At 39.4% G+C, this 24001-nt stretch overlaps 1 protein-coding gene and 1 long non-coding RNA gene across 9 annotated transcripts in view; one reads left to right on the top strand and one right to left on the bottom strand.

Moving 5' to 3' along the window:
• ADAM12 (ADAM metallopeptidase domain 12) overlaps window positions 1-4000 on the top strand; it is a 181236-nt gene extending 177236 nt beyond the window's left edge. For all 4 annotated transcript variants that reach the window (XM_040702488.1, NM_001270714.5, NM_001142850.5 and 1 more), the window contains 2 exons: window positions 247-374; window positions 2660-4000. In XM_040702488.1, coding sequence (XP_040558422.1) covers window positions 247-374; window positions 2660-2723 — 192 coding nt within the window. In that variant the 3' untranslated portion in view covers window positions 2724-4000. The remainder of the gene's footprint in view (window positions 1-246; window positions 375-2659) is intronic.
• LOC121113332 overlaps window positions 1-18109 on the bottom strand; it is a 34344-nt gene extending 16235 nt beyond the window's left edge. For 3 of the 5 annotated variants that reach the window (XR_005860796.1, XR_005860792.1, XR_005860795.1), the window contains exons 1-6: window positions 15152-18109; window positions 14875-14984; window positions 13839-13948; window positions 5191-10216; window positions 3741-3858; window positions 1974-2078 (exon numbers count right to left, since the gene is read on the bottom strand). This is a non-coding gene — a long non-coding RNA (uncharacterized LOC121113332). Of the gene's footprint in view, window positions 1-1973; window positions 2079-3740; window positions 3859-5190; window positions 10217-13838; window positions 13949-14874; window positions 14985-15137 lie in introns of all 5 variants that reach the window. The other 2 variants (XR_005860794.1, XR_005860793.1) reach the window with 2 other exon arrangements.
• Window positions 18110-24001: the final 5892 nt, after the last annotated feature.

Here is a 24001-nt window from a genome sequence, read left to right as displayed (position 1 = left end):
CAAATAATCTGAAATTCCAATCTCGATGCACACAGTATCTCTGTAATAAATAGAACAACCCAAATCCCTAAAGTATAAAACTTTCTTTTAAAACATAGATGCCTGCTTATTAGAAATACGTTCCAATATGCTCACCTAAATGTATCTACAACTATGCTAAACTTAACAACCACCAAGCTAGAGCAAGGATATGATTAATCTGTAACACCAGCTTTAAAAGACTGATGAGTTTCTGTTTTATTATAGGAAAACCACAAGCCAAGCCCTCCTCGGAAGCCTCTACCAGCAGATCCCCTGAACAAAACTCGTTATAACAGTGCGTGCACCCCAGGGCTTGGACACACAAAAGCGCTGCCTCACATTGCTCCTGCAAGGTTGGTTCTCCTCCTTAGCATGTCTTGACTTGCAGCATGGCACTGACAGGTCTGAAATATCTTAGAGCAGATCCTCTGTGCTCTGAGGAGCTGTAACTGTTGCTGACTGATACACAATCTATTTGCTCATAGGAAAGCCAGGTATTAGTCTGATTTCCACCCAGAGTATAGTGGCAGAGTTGCGATGACTTCCACAGGACTAAAAGCATTTATGATGCATATGGAGGTCTGACTACCCAATTACTACTTGCTATTCCTTGTAAGAGGAAGGAGTCAATAAGTACCAATTTTTAAAAGAAAGAACTACTAGCAGAGAAGTCCTATTTCATCCTATTCCTAGTCCAGCCATCCCACCTACAGAATTATCCCACCTACAGAATTAGGCTGAGAACTGAACATTGCTCTTAAAGTGGGACACCAATAAGAGGAGTTTCCTGTCATCACATTTCACAACAGAACATTATATCATCCAAAAATAATATCCCAAACATTTACCAAAAGCATTATACGCATCCAAAAACTGATGTTTAAAAAGATACAAATCAGTGAACTGCTTACGCCTACCACAACTGCAGAGGAAAAGAAGTATAATCAAGATTTAAAGGCTCAACAATGCATGCAAGTTTGCAAGTTTTGTGTGTGGATTATTTCACTAAATCAAAAATATTTTGCAAGCAGGCACTGCTTGTAAAGAGGTTGTCATTATTTTATATATTTCACAGCTATCAGAAGGTAATCCGTTCCACAATGGTAATGAAGTGTAGTATCACTCAAGATGAAAGGATGAGAAATGCAGGAGTTCCATTATACAGGAAAGAGCGTATTGGTATATTTACAAATATATAAGTATACACGTAAATAAAAGGACACATAGTAAGTAAAAGTGGATAGGAAGCCCAGGAAAAAAAAAAATAGGCAAAGAGTTGCAGCAGGGATTTTCAATTGTACTAAATTGTACTGTATCATAAGGGAAAAATGAAATTTTCTGGCTGCTTTTTTTTTTAGTTATAAAACCTCAAATTTTAACACCTAGACAAAAGAATGCTGTCAGGCAGTACAGTTTAGACTCTTTGCCTGATAAAACTACATGACAAGATTACTTTTAATCCATGCATAGCCCCTAAAGAAATACATGCAAGAGGCAGTTTCACTATAGGCAAACTGCAGTAAGTCAAACCATAGGTCTGAGCAGCACAGAAAGCTTTAACAACCCCATCATATTTCTCCTTGAGTGTGCTTTCCTATTCCCAGCTGTCCAAAGTCACCATACAATGATATTGTGCCACAGTATTGCACTATGAGGAAGACAGAATTACCATGTTATCTGAGCATCATCTAGTAAGTTTTACAGTTTTTCCTCTGACTTGAGATTATTCAACACCTTCTAAGAGAGTATTTCACATCTCAAGGTTTTGTTTTTAAGTATCTTCATTTTCTCTCTATCAAAATCAATATCTAGTCTTGGATGGCTTGCTCTTAGAGTTTGTATACAAGTCTCTCTGTACCCAAAATTTTCTGACTTTGCTGCTGCTAACTGTTGTTTATACAGCAATTCCAATTGCTTTAGGAAAAAATAAAAAGTAATTGTTACTTCCTTACCCAATATTCTTCATATTCCTACAAGTACTTGTAGTTGGACTAGATGATCTCCAGAGGTCCCTCACAACCCCCTGCAATTCTGTGACTCCTGTGTGATTCTGTGACCTGTAAGGAATATAAAAGTAGTATTTTAAGCCATAGGAATTCCTCTATCGAGGCATTTAACATTGCTCAGAAAATAGAGTCAAGTTTGTTTTCTAATACTTCTAGCAAAAAGACTTTAAGAGCGTGCTTTGATTAAGCTTCTGGCTGTGTCTTCTAGTAGGGTAATCTGAAAGTAATAGCATCTCCAGCTGACTGCTTCTATTGTTTCAAACCAACTGCTACTCTGCAACATGAAGTAGCATTTTTGAAGGAGTGCAAAATTGATGAGCACCCAAAGAAATAAAGGACGATACCTGAAACACTGCGCTTATCCCCTGGCCAGGCAGCAATTAACACCTGAGCTCAGAGGAGGCAGCTGCTGTGCCACTTCTGTGTCACAATGGCACGCGTGTGCCTGTAGGGTGTGTGTGGTGGTACCTACGGTGATCGTCTCAGCATGGCAGCCCTACAGTACTGCCCAAAGTCAGCTTGGATAGCTCTCACCATGAGGTGCTGCCATTGTTCTCCATGACTTAAGCACGGTGCTGGCACTGGGACCTAACAAAAGGTTAAATAACAATTTGCTGTTCTCTTTCCAACAGACCTGCTCCCAAGCATCCACCACCAGTACCCAGGTCCAGCAATGCTACTGCTGATGTGAAATGATGAGGAAATCGGACACCTTTATTTTAAAAAGTGAAGACAGAAGTTTGCACTATCTCTCAACTCCAGCTGGAGTTCATTTTTATGGCAATACTTAGACTTTTTAATGTTTAAAACAGCATTATTTTTTAAGAGTTCTGAGCTACTGCCTTTGGTGCTGTGCTATGGTGCTCTGTATACTTGCTCAGGTACTTGTAAATTATTAATTTATGTTGAATATTTATTACAGTGCAGTGCACTGTAGTAGATATTTTTACCATAGCTGAGTTTTCCTAAAAAGGAAGCCTTTTTTTGTAATATTTCAGTGAACTTGAATAATTCCACTCTATCGGTCCTATATAGGGTGTTTAGTTTTGATCTATAAGGAGCGCCGAATCTCATGGGTAAATCAAACGTGTTGAAAATTCAATCTCAGTAGTTCATAGCAAACTCTTGACTATGTACGTCAGGGGAAACCACCTGGAACATGGCGAAATGCCTGATATCTGCACCCAGTGGTATTTACCAAAGCATCTCTCAGCGTTAGCAGTTGTACTGTAATTTCACATTACTGTTTGAAATCGTAGAGAAATCTGTGCTGAAAGAGGATGTCTTTCTTTTGGACAAGTTCTCTTCGTGAAGAAGTACTGTATATATCTCAAAACTGTGTTTTTGACCTCGTTTTCCTCGGACACAATGTGGCTAGCACATACTGATGCAGATATCAGGCCTTCCAGTGTCATTACCTTTTTGATTAATTAATTCAATCTATGCCATGTAAGGTAGTACCATCTCACTATGTTGCATACCTGTACTGCTTAGACTGAAGACACACTACATGTAAGGGGTGGGGGGAAGCCAAGCATGACAAAGAATTAACTTTAAAAAAAAAAAATCAATTATTATACTTATTTTCTTTTGCCTCATCGCTCTGCTTATCAACTGTATTTTCCATATTTACTACTGTTATGTATTTAACTTCTAAAACATTGCTCTGGGTTTCTTAATTTTGAAATCAAAGTATGTATTTTAGAACATCACCTTTGGTTAGCTGAAGACATGGAGACAGAATTTCATCTCTTTGGTATGTGCCAACGCTACGTCTGATCTCTTTGGTACCTTCTCAGTAGCACTGCTGAACACCGTTGTTTCATGTATGCTGTAACAGAAACAACTTTCAAATACCAGTTGGAACAGAGGAGGAAGCAGCTCTTACCTTACATAGGCTAGTTTCCTCGTTGCCTGTAGGTGTTTTGTTTTGTTTTTTTTTAAGCAAAAATAAAAGCATTAATAGAAACTTGGATATCATTTTAGTAATTGTATTTAATTTTCCCACGTATTCCCCATTTTTAGCAACATAGCACTCATGCTTACAGATAAACTAAATAAGCAAAAACAAGCCATAGTTAATCTGTGGATGGATAGCAAAATAAAGCACAAGAGAACACATCAGCCACACCATTGCCACAGGTGCACTGTAGATGGTGAACGGCTACAGCAGGAGGATGTCAGCTGATCCTAGCCTTGGAAATACAGTTGAAAACAAAATTTCCATGTCATATTGAGAACATTTAGATGAATATTTTTAAGTAGTTGAGATATTTTGTATTTAAAGTGCTTTGACTCATTCCCAACAACAGAAGCATGTGCATGAAATGGGAAGGGGAAAGGGACACCACCACATGCAGCAGACATGTGACCTGAATTCCCTTGTTCAAACACTCCATTTCTACAATAGCAAGTGATCACGCTGCATCAAAGTCTTTCTGATAACCACTGAAAAGGTGAAACTGTAAATAGTCAAAAGGTAATGACTTAATTAAATGACTGAAAATTACTTAGTAGCTATTTGCACCAGGAATTCAGATGTTTAATGGCACCACTTAGCGTGTGTATGTTAGAGTAATAATTAGAAATGTGGGAAGTGAAACCTATGGCATTATAGTGTAAAGAAAAACATAAAGCATATGCAGGGAAATGGTTACAAGATATTCTAAAATTAGAATATAAAATTAGAATATGTTTTGTATTTGCAATTGCAATATTATTTCCCGATGCAGCAGAAGAAACTGCTTGTACAAAGAAAGGTATATGTCATTATGCTGCAACTGAGACATTATCAAAGAGCATTCAGGTAATATTTTTCTAGAGGAAGCCTAGCATGACTTGCATAAATATGCTTTTGTTCTTATATTATTTCCCATTGCAGTGTGTATTGTGAGGGATGTTATTTAAGTACCACACTGGATAAAAAAAAGGGAAAATTGGGCTGAACAGAAATCATTTGATTTCTAAGAAAAGCATTCTGAAAAGTGATATTCCGGGAGCCTCATATCAAAGATGTTTTCCACTTGAAAACACAGACTGACACATTACATACCCCCAACACTTCAGCATCTGGAGGAAACCAGCTTTTGTTCATCTCATTACTGACCCAATACAGAAGATTTCCAAAAAAGAAGCTTAAAAGAGCAAAAGCTTTAAAACCAACCTGAAACTTGAGTTTTAAACTCCTATGCAGTCCTACAGGTGCAGAATTGGAAGTGTCCTTACATGCATCCTATAATCGCAAGCAGCCATCTCACCTCTGAATCCAACGTGGAACACAGCTCACAGGTTTCTCTAGGGATGCTGCAAAGAAGATGGATTCTTCCCCACTAAAGAAACAATAAACACTTTTCCACATATAGAGAAAGACAGAAGAGAACCAACACAGAGAACATTGCTAGGTGGCCCCAGTAGGAGCAGTAGTGTGGTTTTTAGGTTAAAATGCCTGGATGTTCTCATTGACTTGTGTCTTATACATACCTGTGCTGTATTCCCAAGTCAATGGAGAGCAGAACACACCGTGCCAAGTGCCACCTCTGCTGCTGGAAGGAGATGGCAAAGGCCATCCATTGGCCAAGGGCTGGGTGGGATGGGACATCCTCAGCTCCTGAAGTGGAGCTGCCTGGGGGCAGTGACCAAAAAATGCCTCCTGCCTTCTTTAATACTCAATCTTTCTCAAAGAAAGAGCAATCCAAAAAAGTAGATGCATTTAAACATGCTGAGAATTAGCTCCTAAAGGCTGATCACCACCTAGAAAGTATCTGTCCAATATTTTAACTGTTAATGCTTTTCTAAAATAAGCTTAGATATTCAGTTAACAGTATGTGATTACACTTGCATATTACCTAAAGGAATTACTGTCTTATGTTATACATGGCCAACACCCCAGAGTTCTGATTTTTGGGAAGAGAAATCCCAGTTCTCTGTTTGAAACACAGACAAACAAAACCAAACATCCTGTAAAAATAACCGCCATGCCCTGGAACCAACAACAGGTAGTTACTGACACAACGCAAGGTGGTTTTCTAAGAGGAAAAGCAAGGAGAAGGAACATATAAAATAGCAATATAATCTGGAATCCTTGCGAGTAGCAAATATGCAATTATACTTACACATATTCAAGCACAAAATACTACAGGCCAAAAAGAAAGCAAGCAAAGCCAAGCTATCAAAATGTCTCCTTTGTTAGGTGCAGATTTTCCCATAGGATGTGAGCAGGAGCTGAATAGCATCTTTTCATACTAAATTAGTGTCTTCCTGATGAGACACGCAGATGTAAAACTCTGTTGTGAAAACCAGATGAACGGTTTCATATTCTTACAGGCAGTGCAAGCAAACAAATCACCACAGATGAACCAATATGCGCAATTCAACATTTGCTGCTCTGTGATGGCCGCTCCACGCATGGACCCATAGCATCTGGTTTCTAGCACTGTCAGCATAGGCTTTAAGCCCTGTTATAATGCATTCATCTATCTCTGTGTTCAGTAAACTTCTTCCATTTCTTCTATTACCTTCAAAAACAACAACAACCTCCAAGCCCTCAGGTTTCTGAGGTGATCCATTTCTCTTCTTGGGCAAGAGCTGAACAGAATGTGCCAATGTCTCCTCCTCCATAGGCATATTTCAGTCTCCTCCCAGCAGGAGACACAGCATTCCTGATCCAGACAGTCCCTGTTCCAGAGAACACAATGTGCTGTCCCTAAAGCACACAACAATGCTGCCATTATGCTAATGAATAGAACAGTAAGTACAAAACACCACAACAGAAAAATGAATAAAGATGCAGCAAACAAAAAGAAAATTGCATGTTTACCCTCTTCCTCCCCATCAAATCTCTCAGTTTCAGTATTCATAGGTTTTTAACGCTATCAATTATCACAGTAGCAAGATTTTTTTTTCCCAATTCCACAGTATATTTTAAGAGCTTCTCCAAACAGAAATGTGGCTTTTTGCTTAGCTTCAATTAGCCCATTCTTCCAGATAAGCGTACCACACCCTATGCGGAGATGTAAGCTGTCCCATGCATTGCAGGCAGCTGCCCCTTTCAACAGAACCCCTTCAGAGAGAAGTATTAAAATAAAGAAAGCACGTTGACATCAAGTTTTGAGCTCTTTGAATTTAGTTGGATCAGAAGTAGAATTCCCAATGGCATCATCTCAACAAAGATTTGTTTTGTTTCCAGCATCTTTTTCCTCCCCCTTCAGAAGAAAAAAAAATAGGCCCACCTGAAGCCAGAATATCATTCTATTTGCAAAAGAGTGTCTGAAAACACAAAGCACCCTTTAGTTTGAAAAGGTGCAGTTGTAAGAACTGTGAAGAACTTTAATGCTCAATATGCCACGGCAGACTGCGCGGCTCTGTGGGAATGCCAGCATGCTGCTTCTATGAGCCATTCGTTTACAACAAACCCTTCAGCCAACCTTAGTTGGCTTCTCACCATCTTTGCTCTGGTTTTCACCAATGTTGTGTGTTGTAACTAAGGTACACATTTCTTGTGGGATCTTCCAGTTGAAGTTACTTTAAGCAAACACAATCTGAGAATTCAATAGCTGAGCTGTCTGTTTATTATTAAGTATTCTCTCTCCAGAAGCACATGTTTAATTATATTTGGTGCTTTGCCTATGTAATTACCCATATAATTAAGAAAATGCAAGAGTTTTCCTCAAAAGAATACAACACACTAAGAGAAAAGGGCATCTTTTTTTCACATAAGGTCTCACTGCTTCAAGTTCACCTACAACAACAACAAAAAAAGCAACAGATTGCCTTTGCTTTCACATGCTTTACACTGGCATGTTGTTGCTGTTTGTATATGCAAGATATTGCAAGAGCATTCTCCTTCTGTTTAACAGAACAGAAAAAGGATAGGATGTGCTAAGTGCAACATCAACTAAGCCCATGCAAACACCTAATTCAGAAAGCCACTGGCTGTAGTGACTGTCCTGCAAACACAGGCAGAGCTGAGAGCAAATAAAGAACACAACATGGGAACACACGGTATTAAGCATTATTTTCTGCTACAGCATGAAGGAAACCAGCAAATACATAGTGGTGCTTTAGATGAGTCAACTCAACATTTAGACATCCTGTTCCCAAAGCTTCGTGTCCTTCTGTGACCTTCTAAGCTGCCTTCCCACTGTGCAAATTTAATGCAATTTGATAACGACACAACTACTCTTCATATGTAACAGTTATTCACCATTTCTCCATTTCCATGCTATCATTATGGCCTGCTATTAAGATTGTCTCAACATAAAAAATATTATTTCCTTGATTTAATGAGTTGCCTTATGAGTTAGAATGAGTGTGCTACACAGAAAAAATATTCTATACACAACAGTACAATATTCTAAATGAGGTTAAGATATTATTTAATACTAGGCTAAGCTAAAAGAAAAGAAATAATGTTTTTACTTTAAAATGAATAGTGCCATTTCCTGAGAAGGATTCAGTAGTGGGAACTCATTTCACCTCCCCATCAGTGTCACTGTCAGACAGAGCGAAGTGAAATTGTCTCGAATGACCCCAGGTAATTTATATCCAATTGTTTTTCTGGTGAAGTTGCAAATGACTTTTTCCCATTCTGAAAGCCAAAAAGATGAACACATTTTTTCCCCCAAAGATAAATCAAGTTAATTGGAGTCTACTATGCTTTTCTGAAGGAATACTGGATACTCTGATACTTTGGATATCCTTTGCTCCTAAAGCAGAACAGTTTGCTGCACCAGAACTGTGCTCATGATTTGAGCTGAAGAAATAACTCCCTGAAAAATCTGAAGATGAGCATTTACACCGTGTTGGATAAGAAATGCTGATTTTTGGTTTACTAGGGGACAACCATGAAAGGGAAAAAAAAAAGTCCCAAAGGAGTGAAGTGATAGAGAAGAAAAGAATGCAGCATTTCATCTCCAGCAGCTTAAATAGAGTTTGCAGTACTCTCAAGGGAATGCCAAATCTCCATAGAACAGAGATTTTGATTGACACCTACACTATTACAACACTTCCAAATCCATATTATCCCGACTACTTAAGAAAGCAGTTGGGCAAAATTTAAGCTTACCCAACACACTCTGTCTTCTCTTGCCCCGTGTTCTGCCTGCATTCCTGCAGAAGCTTCTATCAATCTGACTTTTTCTTCATCTAAGCTTGTTTTACAGGTCATCAATTTAATTTCTCAGTGCTTTACGTTCTCTGCTATTCCCAATTATAATAACATTATGTCCATCAATCCTTATCTCTGAATCTTCAGCTTTTCATTTAGCCTCCCAGCAGTCTCAACCGGAGCTTTTCAGCACCTTATCAACTGCAACCATGCTGATTAAATTGTGCCACCCATTTGCTAATATTTATTGAGCCATTACTAAATATGTCCAATTTGGTTCACTTATGCATGTTTGTGTCTCTGATGTGAAACCAAAACAAGGCAATTCTGCCTGCCTCTTGTTTCATAGAAGCCCACAGGTAAAAGAAAATATATTTCTATTAAACCAATAAAAGCTCTAGTGTCAGGTCCCCTCTCAAATCCTTTATCAGCAGCTAATATAACAAATTCCCTTATCCCCCAATCCCTATTAAAGAACTATTATTTTTCCCATTAATGAAATACAGCTAAAGAGGAGAGGTCTAATTACAGAACCACTGCAGTGAAGGGCATCACTGTCTTAGAGGTTATTCTGTTTGTTCCTATAATGTTAGCAGGCTTCATAAAAATCCCTATTTTTCAGACATTTTCACATCTTTTTAGTTTTCTGGAGCCACATCACTGTCACTGTTCTTTCAGGCAAGTTAGCATCCAATAGGCAGCAACACTATTTTATCCACAGGATTCAGAAACATACCGTTGCAGGACATTCAAGGCCACACTGGATGTGGCTCTGGGCAACCTGGTCTAGAGGTTGGTAACCCTGCCTGTGGCAGGGGGGTTGAAACTGGATGATATTTGAGGTCCTTTTCAACCCAGGCCATTCTACGATTCTATGATTCCAACACAAATGTAAAAGACTAACCTCGTTTCATTCAGGACAATGCAAAATGCGCAGATAACACCTACCTTACAGCCACCATTAATTATCCATTCAGTAACTAGACAATGTCCTCCACCTGCAGCCAGCAGGAGCTGCAGGACCTGCAGACCTCCAGCTTCCCAAGAAGAACCTTGTGATCTCAGGGACTTACCTACCACGAGGCTGAAACATCAAAAACACAGAAGAAAAAGAAGTCAGCCTGCTGCAAACCCAGGACATCAATGTCACCACTCAGAAAATGTTAAATGTATTCACTACCATGTGAACTTCTGACAAGTAAGAGTAAAAATGTACCAGTGGCAGCCTGATGGCAGTATGTGAGGGATGCAAAGATACTTGACATTGAAAAGGCAGAGAATAACACTGTGAACATACCTCAAAAGCTTGATGTACTGCTCATAGCTTTCTGAAACCCCTCGGAGGGTCACCTCACTTTAAAGGACAGAAAGCTGAGTGATAAGAGCACAAAAACAAGTTCCAAGAGATCCATGCTCAGCTCTTGACTCTCCCACTGCCTTAACTACCCAGCAGTTCCAGAAGGGGACGTCATTACAACACCCAAATTTACACCAGACACCAGCCTTCTCCCTACTGAATTCTCATCTCCTGATCTGGTGCAAGGACATTATCTTTATGTCTCCAGATGTCAGCTGGAAACTATCGAAACCTTAAGGACCTGCAGTTAGATCTGTATCTCCAAAGAGACAAACCGTGGCTCTGAAAATAGGTTTCTTTCTACTTGGGTACATTCTTAAAACACCCTTTACATACTTAAATAGCAAACATATTTAAGATGCTTTTGTTCTCCAGAGGCTTGTTCCTGCATCTCTGTATCGCCTATTGCTGGAGGTTAGTGGCACTAAAATAAAACCAGCAGATGGAATTTCGTGATAGTTCTTTGCTTGCCTCAATATAGTCAAGAGCGCGCACGAGGAACAGCTCTCACCAGCTGTTTAATGTCTCCATCAGCTCTCCAGTCAAGCATTATCTCGAGCACAAAGAGTGAGGTCTTAAACCCTGTGCTGTTTCTTCAGTGAATATCTAGAAGTGCCTCAATCATCAAATCATAGGGGCATCAAAACTGGCAGGGACCCGAGGCCTGCAGCCCAGCTCCTGCTCAGTGCAGCATTGACCCTGCAGTCAGACCACATCCCTCAGGGGTGTGCCTCATTTAGCCTCTGACACCTCCAAGTATGGAGATGGGCCACAGCCCCCCTAGGATGCCTGTCCCACCACTCAGCCGCATCATGGCACAGAGCTCCTCCTCAGCTCCAGACTCCACCACTCCTCCTTCCATTCCTGTCTGTGGCAAACCGTGGCCTTGAAGCACCAACCCTGGAGGTACTCAGGAAACGTTTCGATGTTATGTTATGGGACATGCTTTAGTGGAAAATATTGGTAAAGGTGTACGTATAGGTGAACAGCTGGACTGGGTGATCTTGGAGTTTTTTTCCAGCCTAGGTGATTCTATGATTCTATAAAGCAGTAGACTATCCTGCATTTTCATTATCATCCTTCTAGAGTGCTTCAGGGGCTCTCAAGAACACCATTAACTCTACCAGTCACACCGGTGCTCCTTGTATCTTCCACTTCTTAATTCAGTCTGAAATCATTCTGGTTCTTAAAACTTTAATTAAACCCATATCAGGAAATGAAAATATGTAAAATAGCTTTTGATAGGAGTAATAAAAATACTGTGCAAGAGAACCATGTAATATTTATATTACATAAAATATTGTATGTACTTTATATAATGCATATATTATATATAACGTAATCCATGTTAATAGTATTAACATTAGAGTTTTAATATATAATGTAAAATACAATGTTAATAGTTTAAATATATTGATACCATATTAATATAATATTAACAACATTATTATATTAATAATATATACTATCTTATACAATAATGCTAAAGAAATATCCAAGACCATTCTATTTCTTATTTTCTTAATTATGAAAATATCAGATGATTGTGTTAACTTTGCTACTGTCACCTGTTATTCAACTGCACCTTTCATGTCATACTGTATGTTTATATATATATGTATATACATACATATACATATATGTATATTGAAAATTAAAGAATTCCTTGCTTAAAATGAATTAAGTTCATCACATCCCACCTCCTGCTATTACAGGCAACAATTTGATGCCTTTCTAGTGCACAGTCCTCAAATTAATTGGAATTTTACTAAAACTGGCTGAATAGCTGTTCCAAAAGCCTCACTATGTTGACGTAGAAACCCTTCTTTTTTTCCTGAGATACTTATTTCTGGTTCTGTATATTATAGTCAGACCCAAACCTGATTGGTGCTTAATTATCTGCAGTTATCTCTCAGAGGTTACAATTAACAAAACCATAGGACTCTCTCAACTAATGAGCCTTCAATGCACTGCTTGGACAAACAAAATTCCTGTGTCCATCACACCAAAGCCAAGCCCCAGTTACCAATAGTTGTAGTTTTCTGTTTATTTTTTAAATGAGAAATAATTTGTATTTATCACAGTGGTTTTCCCAGTGCGAGGGTGTATTTATCCCATCAGGAAGCAGACCAACCGCCATGGAAATGAATATGCAAAGCGTCAGCTACATTATGGTTAAAATCCCATAAAAAGGCTTGTCATCTTGGATATACCAAAGCACAATGAGACTCAAAATACAACATTACACCAGTTTAGCCTGTCACTGATACAATTATTCTGCAACGAATCAATGCATTTACTAAATACGCAGTAAAGAAAAATAAATAAGGGAAATTAAGCTGTAGGTGTAAGTGCTATCCATCCTCCCCAGGTAGCTGGTCCTGCTGGCACCACGGGGGAAATGGGAAGTGGTGTGGAAGGTTTGCCATGCACTCTACTCACCCAACCTGGCTGGGTGGGTAAACAAGTCAGAATGCAGACACAGTCTAAAAACTGTACTTTAGATAGCAAAAGCAGCTGTCCTGTTCTACTACACACTTACAAAGCTTACAGGCTTTGGGATAATTTGTGTAAGAAAGCATTTACGATGAGCCCTGTCTGCTGTTGGAACACTGTAAGCAGTCCAAGAACGATGGGCATGAAAGAAACCTTAATACACTGTTCCTTCCTACTCAGCTTTTCAGAATAACACACAGGGCAGCACAGAAACCTGAGGGCCATGGAACTGCACAGTAAAACCACAGCGTGTACAAAGGTACTGGACAAATCGACAGCAAGTAGTCAAAAGATGCATTCTCCAGTGGAAAGCCCTACAGAAGCTGAGCTGCAGTCCCACCAGATAGCAATAGATGACCATAGCACAAGAACGTGAGCATATGTTACTGAGAGGCACCAATCTGCACAAGGGACAAATGACTGCTATGGATGAGCGGAGCCCCATGGAAAGAAAAAAAGTCAAAATAGTAGGAAAAAAAAAGTAATCAGAAGGAATACGGGTTTAAAATATAGGCTTGTTGGAGGCTATCAGGTTTGTCAGGCTCCCCACAGTCATCAGTTCTGTGATTGCCAACCATTAGGGTTGAATAGGTGTCAAACAATGCAGCAATCAGTATCTCTTTGGATTTATAGAGTAAGAGACAACTGCAAATGCCAGGAGCTGAGAGACTGCAGTTAAAGGCATAGGACCAGCACTCCAATGCCATTTTATGTACAGGATGGCGATGGCCTTTGGTAATAGCCCAAAAACGGAGGACTTTGTTATAAAACCCCAGTTTCCTCCACAGTAGAGACACGAAGCACAGGCAGGCAACTTTCTGATGTACGTTTTTGTTCCTCATCTACTCGTTACCTCTTGTCTGCCTGGAAATCATCGTTCTCTCCCAACAGCCTACAAGCCAAAGCCAAGCAACTTCACTGTGAAGTGGGGCAGCTCCAGCCAGGTTGGAAGGACCTAGAAGACTTGAAGCAACATAAATACATATTTTAATACAGCTACTGATATAATTCTGTATATTTCAGCAATATTCATGTCTTCTATAGTCTCTATGCATCATATAGGTAATTATAAATGCAATATACCTTTCCACTTCCATTCTTCTGACGGACATGTTTGCTTTTCCTTCAACGTTTTCACAAGTTGATGATAAAACTCATTAAAAAAAACAAACCGTCTTTATGTGTGACTTTTTCAGTAAAACAAATACTGAAAAAGAATATTATGAATGTGCATATTCATCACGCATTGATAACTCTTTAGCACATTAAGAAGCCATGTCACTTAGGGATTTCTTATTAAAAGTAAAGAGATGGTTGTAGATGTAACATTTAATAACCAAATAGCTATATTAGATGATATAGAGTACGTATTTTCCCCCACTGTACCTTGATCTATATTTTTAATCTAAGTACAAGGGCAAAACAGTGGAAATTAAATCCCATTGAGTAAGATAACAAAAAGCAGAAGCATTTATTGTGTCCTTCCTAAGAAACTGCTACCAGAGGAGTAAAACACACTCCATCAAGATGTGTACCTTCATGTGCATTAAAGAAAAAAAGTAAATTAACAGGAATATATATGCAGAGAAAACCTATCATATAGAGATTTTAAATGCTCATCTGTTAATTTTTGTCAGTGGTGTCAGGGACAATGGTTACAGAGCATGTTTCAGATAAATTTGCAGATAGCAGCTAAAGACAAAACAATATATGGTCTCAGAATATACTGATAAATGAAATTTGAAAGAGCACAATAACATGTCATTTATAGTATTATAACATTATTGTGGCAGTTATAATGTACATAACATATAGAGATATTACATAAATATTAAAGCTGTAATCATAGTGCAAATAACATAAATTAACACTATCTATTTAGCACTTACCTGCTACATTAGACCTGAGCGTTTCCTGTCCTCTCTGCAAAGTGTTGCAGGTTGCCAACTCATCATTCACACCAACAGCTGAAGGAGCTCTTTTCTATTCACTGGTTCTCCTATAGAAAATACAGAACAAATAATTTTTTCCAAAAAATACTGTTGGGCAAATTCATTTCAGTAGCACAACAATAACCTACCTCTGGTAGCATGTCAGTCTTCGTATTTCACAACACAATAATCTAATATTTTGTGGTTTCCAGCTTGCTTACCCAAACAACAGTACCTATATCGCAGTGATCAGTCAGCAGTCCTTCATGTCGTACAGCATTCAAATTTTCACTAAGGGCTTGTACTACAAATATGAGAAAATGCTTCACGTATGGTCTTCTACAGTGACTTTCAAATGACTTCAGCACCTCTTAAAATACTCTAAAAAAGACAACAGATGACCAAATAAAGTGCTTGCACCCTGAAAATTGACAATTAATTGTAACTTCGTCTTACTGAACCAAACTGGACAGTACATTTGGATTTTTTGTTTTATAGTTATCAGTGTTTACTAGCCAGGCAAGCCAAAGCAGGTACCTTTCAGGTAAACACCCAACACTGGCATAATCCCAGAGTCACCTGCAGAGGCCCACAAGTGCCTCTCCTTGCCTGAAGAGGAGAAATAAAGACAATAAAAAGATAAATAACGGCTGCAAATCCAAAATCTGAAGAACAAACCTAGAGGCAAGGGCAAACCGAAGATAAGAACGCAACAACAGAGCACAGAGGTACTGCTTAGTGCCAAAATTACTTGCAATGGGGAGCAAGAGAAAAGGAAGGGAGACAAAAGGAAAAAGAAATGAAGACAAAATGTTGTCCAGTTGAATTGAAGCTTTATATTTGACTGTACTACGCTTCCCCTGAAGTGAATGTGAAAATATGTCACAAGGATAAACTGTGTTTTTCTGAAACCTTAAGCACCAACCCTCTTGAACTCTTCTATTTCATGTTTAGACATCTCCATCAGAAGCCAAGGGAGCGCTCCTGGGCAGCCCTCAGCACACAGTGGTCAGAAAGGGGCAGCAGGACAACATCCCAGCCCAAAAGAGGAGCTGTCAATGGAAGTAATAGACAACTTGTGGGAAATAGGTTTGATGAGATGAAGAGCTGTGGAGAAGAAAAGGCTCAAGATGGAAAAGGCATGTGCTGACTGAATGGGACACAAACAATAGATTTGAAGGTGAAGGCAGGGTCAGACAAATTACAAGTAGAGAACACTTATATCCCTTTTCCTTCTTGATTTCTAATATGAAAGGTGGGCAGTAACATACCAAGTTAGTAGATAACAAGTTGAACCAAACTGCATTTCACAGTCTCAAATCACTGACATAGCCTAACTGGACAATAAGGCACAACGATCGCTACCTACTTCTGCTCGCTACTGTGGTTTTCCTATTTATACTAAGTTATCTGAGCTTAAAAATGACTTTCAAGTCTAATACTTTCCTTGAAAGATCTCTGAAAAATTTCCTTATAGAGGTCACCCAGGGAGCCATCCAGTTCCCAGAGTCAGCAGTGTGGACTCAGAGGCAATTCATTTCAAAATCCAAAGTAAGGGATGGGTACAAAACTGGTGATTAAAGACATGAGGGCTGAGAAAGTAAATTAATTACGAGTACCTTGACACACTGCAGTGAGCCTTGTAGAAGTTCACCAAGCTTGCCAAGGGCTGCAGCAGATGGGACTTCTTGTGGGCAGAGGGGGTGATCTGTGGCATCTCCGTCCTCAGAGAGCTTCAGAGGTCAAGGGAACAACCTTGAGCAACCTGCTCCGCCTGGATACGCTCTGCACAGAAGGCTGGGCTGGGTGGCCTGAAGGTCCCTCCCAGTCCACATGGACCCATGGTTCTACATGAGAAGCTTTTACAGTGGGAAATCTTCACAGCTTGGTATAATTATTACCAAGAAATTCAGCTTTCAGCTAGGGATATTAAATGTGCTTTCCTCTTGGTTTCATAAAATCTGACCTTTCACAGGAAACCTGATCATTAGATGAAAACAGTGAGTCTGTGAGGGTGAAGGTCACGTAATTGTCTTTTGAAATAAATTCTCCACGTATTATCTGAGCTGCTTTGTTGCAAATGCACAAGCAGCCACACAGCATGGCAATAGCACCTTTATTCACAGAATTTAAGGCTGCACTGAAAGCAGCGAATAAATGATGAGTCCATTGGTGAAGACATTCAGTAATTAACAAGCAGCAGCTGTTTGTCTTATTTTTTTTTTTTAGGGTACAACTGATTAAAATTGCATGCTTCATTTAAACAGAATTCTCTTGTACTTTACCAAAGATGGAGAGAAAACTTCCTTCAAACAGAGCAGTTGTTTTCTGATTTATTGAACCTCTTACCGGCTGAATACAAACTAGAAACCTATTGTGTTATTGTGTATAATATGCAGACAATATTTAAAAAAAAAAAAAAGAGTTGAAATATTTTGAATGTCAATCAGGAAAAAAAAATCCAACAGTTGGAGCAACAAATTATTTCAAGATTGAATTATACTTCCTGTGCTATTTAGTTCTTACATATATACATACATATATACGAATATACATGTATATGTGTATACACACACAGAAACACATACAAACACACACACACACACACACACATATAGACAGTCTATAGGTAGATATTAGAGGAAAATGAGATGTTAGTATGAAGACTTTCTGGAAGTTAAACCAAGCAGAGGATTGCTATCAACTCACATGGTGTACCAACCTACAGCAAAACTACTTAAAGAGATTTTTGCTTTGTGCTTCAAAGAAATTTAAATATGGTTAGAAAGAATCTACAGAGACTAAATAAGAGCTGAAGATGTCCCTGTTCATTGCAGGGGCACTGGACCAGATGGCCTTCAAATCTCCCTTCCAACTCAAACGATTCTATCGTTCTATGACTCTACTCATGATGAGTAGACGTCTTCAATGCAGAAGACAAAGGCACAGTAAGATGCATAGGTTGGAGACAGAAGCTAATGAACTATGCACCAGAAACAAGGTGTATGTTTTAACTAGAGTAATTAATCTCTGCAATAATTTACCTAGTCGCATAGTAGCTACTCTGCAGTTATTCCAGCTCAGCTATGAGCAAGAATTTGTAAGGAAAAACTGTTGCTTAGGTGATGCCAGCAGTTAGATGTTGCCTGTTATGATCTGGGCAAGGAGTAAGTAAATACACACACACACACACACACACCTTGTGCTGTAATACTTTGAAAGTAAATATATATATTTATTATATTATGTATTATATAAGATTATTTATTATATATTATTTATATAATATATACACACACTTGACTAAAACTATAAACTTGAAAATGAGTTGCCCCACTCCAAGCAGACATCTCTCAAGCCTCAGAGTGTTAATTAGAAAAGAAAACTATTTATTATTTTCATCACTAATGAATTTAATGTTATTCTCCTGATAGCTGAACATCTGCCAGTTGCAGAAGTTACTCTTGCTCCTATTTGTTTAACATTGCTTCTGTTGTTGGTGTCTTCCCACTGAGCACCTTTTCAACTGCATTTTTAACACTTCATAAATACAGGTTTGAGGCAAGGTTTTCACTGACCACAGTACCTTAGACACCTGAAAAGTGATAGAAATGCTTTCTAACAAAGTCCCGGGAAAGGGCATGCATGTCTGTATCTTTCACTGACAGAAACATTTCTGCTATCATAGTTACATTCTTCCTCCAAAACACCTAAAATGGCTGCATGAAAAGTCCAGAGCTTCCTTTGCACCCACATCCCTTGAACTTCCAACACACCAAGAATATTAGGAAAAAATAGAAGGGAAGGGAGGAGTAGAAACACAATCATGTAACGTTCTATTTTTCACCTTTAAAATTGTGCTAGAGAGCCCTTTAGAGACTACTGTAATCTACATAATAATTATAGTCCATATTAGCTAATCTGAGTATTAAAGTAAAATTATGTGATTTCCATCACGTCTCCTTGGAAAACATATTACACTTTAAAGCCTTCCTGTTTTTTTAAATCTGCCCAAGGAACCCCTGAGTTAAGGATGTTAAAATCTGCACTGTTTACTAGCAAGGAACACAAAGATAACAGGACAATAAGCATAAGCTCCTTTAGTGACCTTAAACCAAACCCCATAGGACCTTGCTGGTTCACAGCCAACTACTACATGACACGTAGATATCCTCTAAAGCTCATATGAACATCAAACATCCCAAACATTTCAGAAATCAGAAATATTTCTGCAAAGTTTTCCAAACATAACCATTTTCTTTCCAAATCACATGCCCTCAAGCTCTGCACCACCGCTCCCACACTAACCCTGATCTGTCAAACCTACACTGGAACACAATGATTTTTCTCAATAGAAGCTAAGTCACAAATGAAAACCAAAACACGCATACTACCATTGCCACCATCCCAGTTGGAGCAGGGCATGTTCACTTCTGATCATGTCCCTCAGAGAAGGGCTCAGCTAACGAGGCAGAAGCCATTCTTACACGAGAGCAGTAGCAACTATACCAGAGGTCGTACGGGTGCAAATTAGTAACCAACTTTCCTACGTATTAGACATTTTTGCATGACAAATGGCAGTTAGAGACATGAAAAGACATTTGTACATATGAATGCCCCTGTAAACGTAGTTAAAGCAGTAGTTGAATATTATACATCTTCAGAAAACAGTAAAGAAGAACAAACGTGTCTCCATTTAGAGGTCATCTACAAATCTGAGCACTAAAATACTTCCAAAATGCAGGAGCAAAGAGCAGAGTAATCACAAATTCAAAGTGAAACATTACTCACACTTCTATAAACATACATCCAACAGCCTATACCTGCTGTTCCACAAAATCACTCCTCTGAAAGAGCTGTGTTTATTAGAAATTGTTTTAAAAACCGAGACATTTTTGAATGCTTGATATACTCATAGAGACATTTATGGACTATAAAGAAGCCAAGCGGACAAATCATTAAAAATGGCAGTACTAATACAGTCTAATTCTGCCACCTAGTGACAAATTCCCCCACATAAATTGTCTAAACTCAATGCTGTACGCATGGAAAGCACACATCCAATGGGCAGAAAGCACCAGACAGTCAGCTATACAATGCCACAGGCTTCAGTTCCTCTCTATTCCTGATGAGAATAGGGAGAATATTAAAGCACTGATATCTAAATCTCTCATCCTGATTCAGGTATTTTCTATTTTTCCCCTTACCAAATCAAACAACCCCATCATTTCATATTTAGTCCAAAAGGAAACAGAGGCTACGTTTTCTTGTGTATAAAGGAACACATCATACCTACATCTATTGTGTTTTTGTTACCATATACATACCTTCACCTTTTCCATTTGGATCTCATTTCAGCCTCACTTTCTCTAAGTAGAGAAAAAACAAGACTGGTTGGTAATATTTAGCTAGATCTCCATGACTGGATATGCTTTAACAGTAGCAAATACTGTCCTTTAAGTAGTGCTGTGCTATATGTAAGACAGTTATAATACTAATTATGAAACATTACTAAAATCTGCAAAGCATTATAAAAATTCTCGCCATTTTGACCAAGGAAATCACATTTTCCATGGACAGTGAAAGCCTCCCCACAACGTGCTGTACTTTAAACCCACTGAACAATAAAATGCATAGGAGAAAGAAGCCAATTCTCAACCCAATACTTCGCTATTCCTTCTCTTTCAGACCTTTATAATCCATTCTGGGCACTCTCTTCTCAGCCTCTGCAAGCACAATTAAAATTTGGCCCAACTTTCCAAACTTAAGCAGAATGGATGCAGTGCTGAATTCATACATGAGGGGAGGTTGATGAGTATCTGGTTTGGTTTCATCCCAAATTAGAACACAATGTGGTTGCTGCATTCCCCACTCACACGCAGATGTCAATGAGCATGGTTTTACAACTAAAGATAGTGTGCAGCACAACACCCCGTGAGTGATTCTCACCACATTCAGGTGGACTGGAACAGATCCCCACCAGCCATCATGCACTGTCAGGGCTGGGACTGTTATCCTGCTTGTGTAAGGCTTCCTCATGACTTATCCAATAAAGGACACCACTGAAAGCAACTGTAAAGAGTGTAGAAATAGCAATTAGGTAAACATGGATATTCAATAGTTCATTGAGCATGTGTAATTTGTAAAAATAAGCAACAGTTTAGTCCGTGCAATGTTTTTCTGATCTCTAAAGCAAGATGCTACCTTTTATGCACATACACTGCAGGCATGCAAAATTCACCTCTTGTTTCAGAGGCTCTAAAAAACTTAAATGAAGTAATTGTTATGATCATAGATACTGGATTTTATTGCCACAACCATACTGTCCTTCCTAACACACCACAAAATGGTTCCAAAAGTCTGCTTCACCACTATCAAAGGAGAGAGCTCAAGTTATCCTTCTGGAAACCTCCAAAGTTAAGGTGAAATAAAATACGTGAAATTATCTCAGTAGGAGCAACAGTTAATGAGAACATAGGAAAAGTAATAACGCAGTTATTCCTCCTAATCAACATGTAAAATTGCATTTGCTTTCTTCAACAGAGGCAAACAGAAATTCAGGATCAAGAGATCACTCATTATCTAACATTTACTCTTCTGCTTGCCTCTGGAAACCGTAAGCAGGTCTGACCCCACAGGAGGGGTTACTCTGCTTTTGGAAAACAAGCTATTTCCATAATTCTTTCAACCACAGATGTCTCACAGATCTATTATCAACATTTTCTAGAAGAAAATTTGGCTTGCTTGATATCAATGGCAAAACTCCCACTAAATTCAAAGGCCAAGCATTTAGTTCTGCATCTGTAATGAAGCTGACATTCACACTAAATATTACCTCTACGCGCAGTAACAAGGAGCCTTGATTTGGCAGACCATAGCCACACCAACCCACACCACCTTCCCTAACATTTTGGCTCCAATAGCAGCTGCCTGGCGAAAGTCAAAGAACGAAGCCTGACCAGGCTTAAGTTTGTAACAAAACTCCCACTGACCCGATTAGGGTCAACAAAAAATTTGCAACAGCTCGGGCAAAATGGCGGCCAAGGCAGAGAAACGGGACTTCCTGGGTCTCTGCAGATGACCGCAACAAAGCACAACTGTGACAGCGACCAAACGCAGCCCAGAGGCGCTGAGCCAAAGCGGTGTCACATGAGTGAGGCCTCCTAATGCCAAAACAAAACAAATTTCTCTATTCAGAGCACACGGACCCCCGCCAGCTCCCCGTGACAGCGTCTGTCTGAGCAGAGGAAAAGAGCCACGTCAACAGCAGCCCAGACAAAGCTCGGCCTCAGCACACGGGCTGCGTTCCCATCGCTAGGCCTCACTTTTTTCATTGGCGGCATCGTGTTTGGTGGTATTGCAGTATGCATCTACCAGAGAGCATCTCCAACGGGCAACATTTACGTGTTCACCTCTCATGCTGCATTCACCAGGTTATTAAGCTGTAAGCTCAAAGCTATTGAAAGGCGAGCAAGTACAAATAAATGAACATTCTCGGAGTTCTCCTGAAGAAAATCAATCAAATTTGTTCTTACAAAAAAAAAAAAAGTAGATATGAAATACTTTTTATATCAAGAATTAGATTAATATTATACATGCTTTTTCCACTCTGCTTGATCTAAGATTTCAGCAATCCATAACCACAGAACACCAAATAAAGCTCTGCATAGAGAAAGGTGAACACCTGTGGCATAAAAATGCTTGGAGAGGGGCTGACATTTTATCAGGGAAATATAAAAACAAACCCCTTCAGCTGCATCCTAAAGAGGAGGCTGTCATATCTTAAAACACAGCAGATTAATTCTGAAGAGTCTTCCCTGTCTTATCAGCCACCACAACAGCAATGACCCGTCTGAAAGTTTTGTGTCTGCTGCCAAAAGCTGTAAAGAAAACTGAAGCCAGTCTGCAAGCAGCTGCCAGTCCCACTGCTCCGCTCCTCTCCGCAAATCTCTCTTCTGGAGCCCAAAGCACCGTTGGGTTTGAATTAGGCAATCGGGGAAACCTCTGTAGGTCCTCCTCAAACTTTTGGGTGAAACAATGGCTCCTTTGCCCCAGCCTGATGGAATTCTGCCCACCACGTGGTCCCTTCTCCTCTGCCCATAAGCCCATCGCTGCTGCTATTTGCCACGATCCATAAATGCAGGTGCCTTGCTAAATTCGTGTTTTACCGCGTTTCACACCTTCCCCTCTCACTGCTCCACATCCCCTCCATATGTTCCACTTTATCTACCCAAAAGTCACGTTCCAGGCCATGAACATATTTCAACCCTCGCATTCAAAGACAAACACAACCCTGTCACTACAACCAGTTCCCAGCTCGCTCCAAGAGACTTTCCAGGCAGCATTTCCCAGTGGTGCACAGAGCTGAAGCCCCAACAAGCAGCCCGGTGTTCCTCCAGCCCCACTAGGTTTGTCACCACCATCAGATGGCCTGGCCCGTGCCCAGGCTCCTCTGTTGTCATTTGGAACAAACCATGCTAACACTGCTTCACTGACTCCTCATCTCAATTCAGTTCCAATTGCAAAATACCCTTTATTCTCTTCCTGATGAATTATCTTTATTTCTTCCTCCTCCTCCTCCTGCTGTTCCAGCTCTGGAAAGCGTGAAGCCTAAAGAACGCCTGGCTGTTATGCTAACAGCTTGAAAAGAAAATGCTGGCCTTGCTTTTTCTACAACATAAAGAGAATAGAAAGCAGATGAAGATATCCGATTACATAGAAAAACATTGATAAATTAGAATAAAATTCCATTTAGACCTCCTATCATCTGTCTTCTTAAGATGCCCTGGTGTTTAAACAACACTTACAGCCATTCTCTAAAACAGCTCAGGATAAAAGAAAAAGTACTTGCAAAAGATCAGCACAGCCACCAGCTTACATCTTATGCCAACAGTCAAACAAAGAGCAAACAAACAGCTCTGATGGCTGGCTGATAGCTCTGGGGATAATGTCCTAACACAGCTAAACTGCAAGTAATGAGATAGCCAAAGGTTTTTACTAAGCACGCATTGATAATACCTATGGTAACACACAAGAACTTTATGAACTTTCTTTCTTGTTCCTAAAGTTTGTGGCATTCAGGCTC

The sequence above is a fragment of the Gallus gallus genome, chromosome 6, assembly GCF_016699485.2.
Source record: "Gallus gallus isolate bGalGal1 chromosome 6, bGalGal1.mat.broiler.GRCg7b, whole genome shotgun sequence".
Lineage (NCBI taxonomy): Eukaryota > Metazoa > Chordata > Aves > Galliformes > Phasianidae > Gallus > Gallus gallus.
Note: the sequence above shows the minus strand (reverse complement) of the source record. Positions and strands in the feature narration are given on the sequence as shown.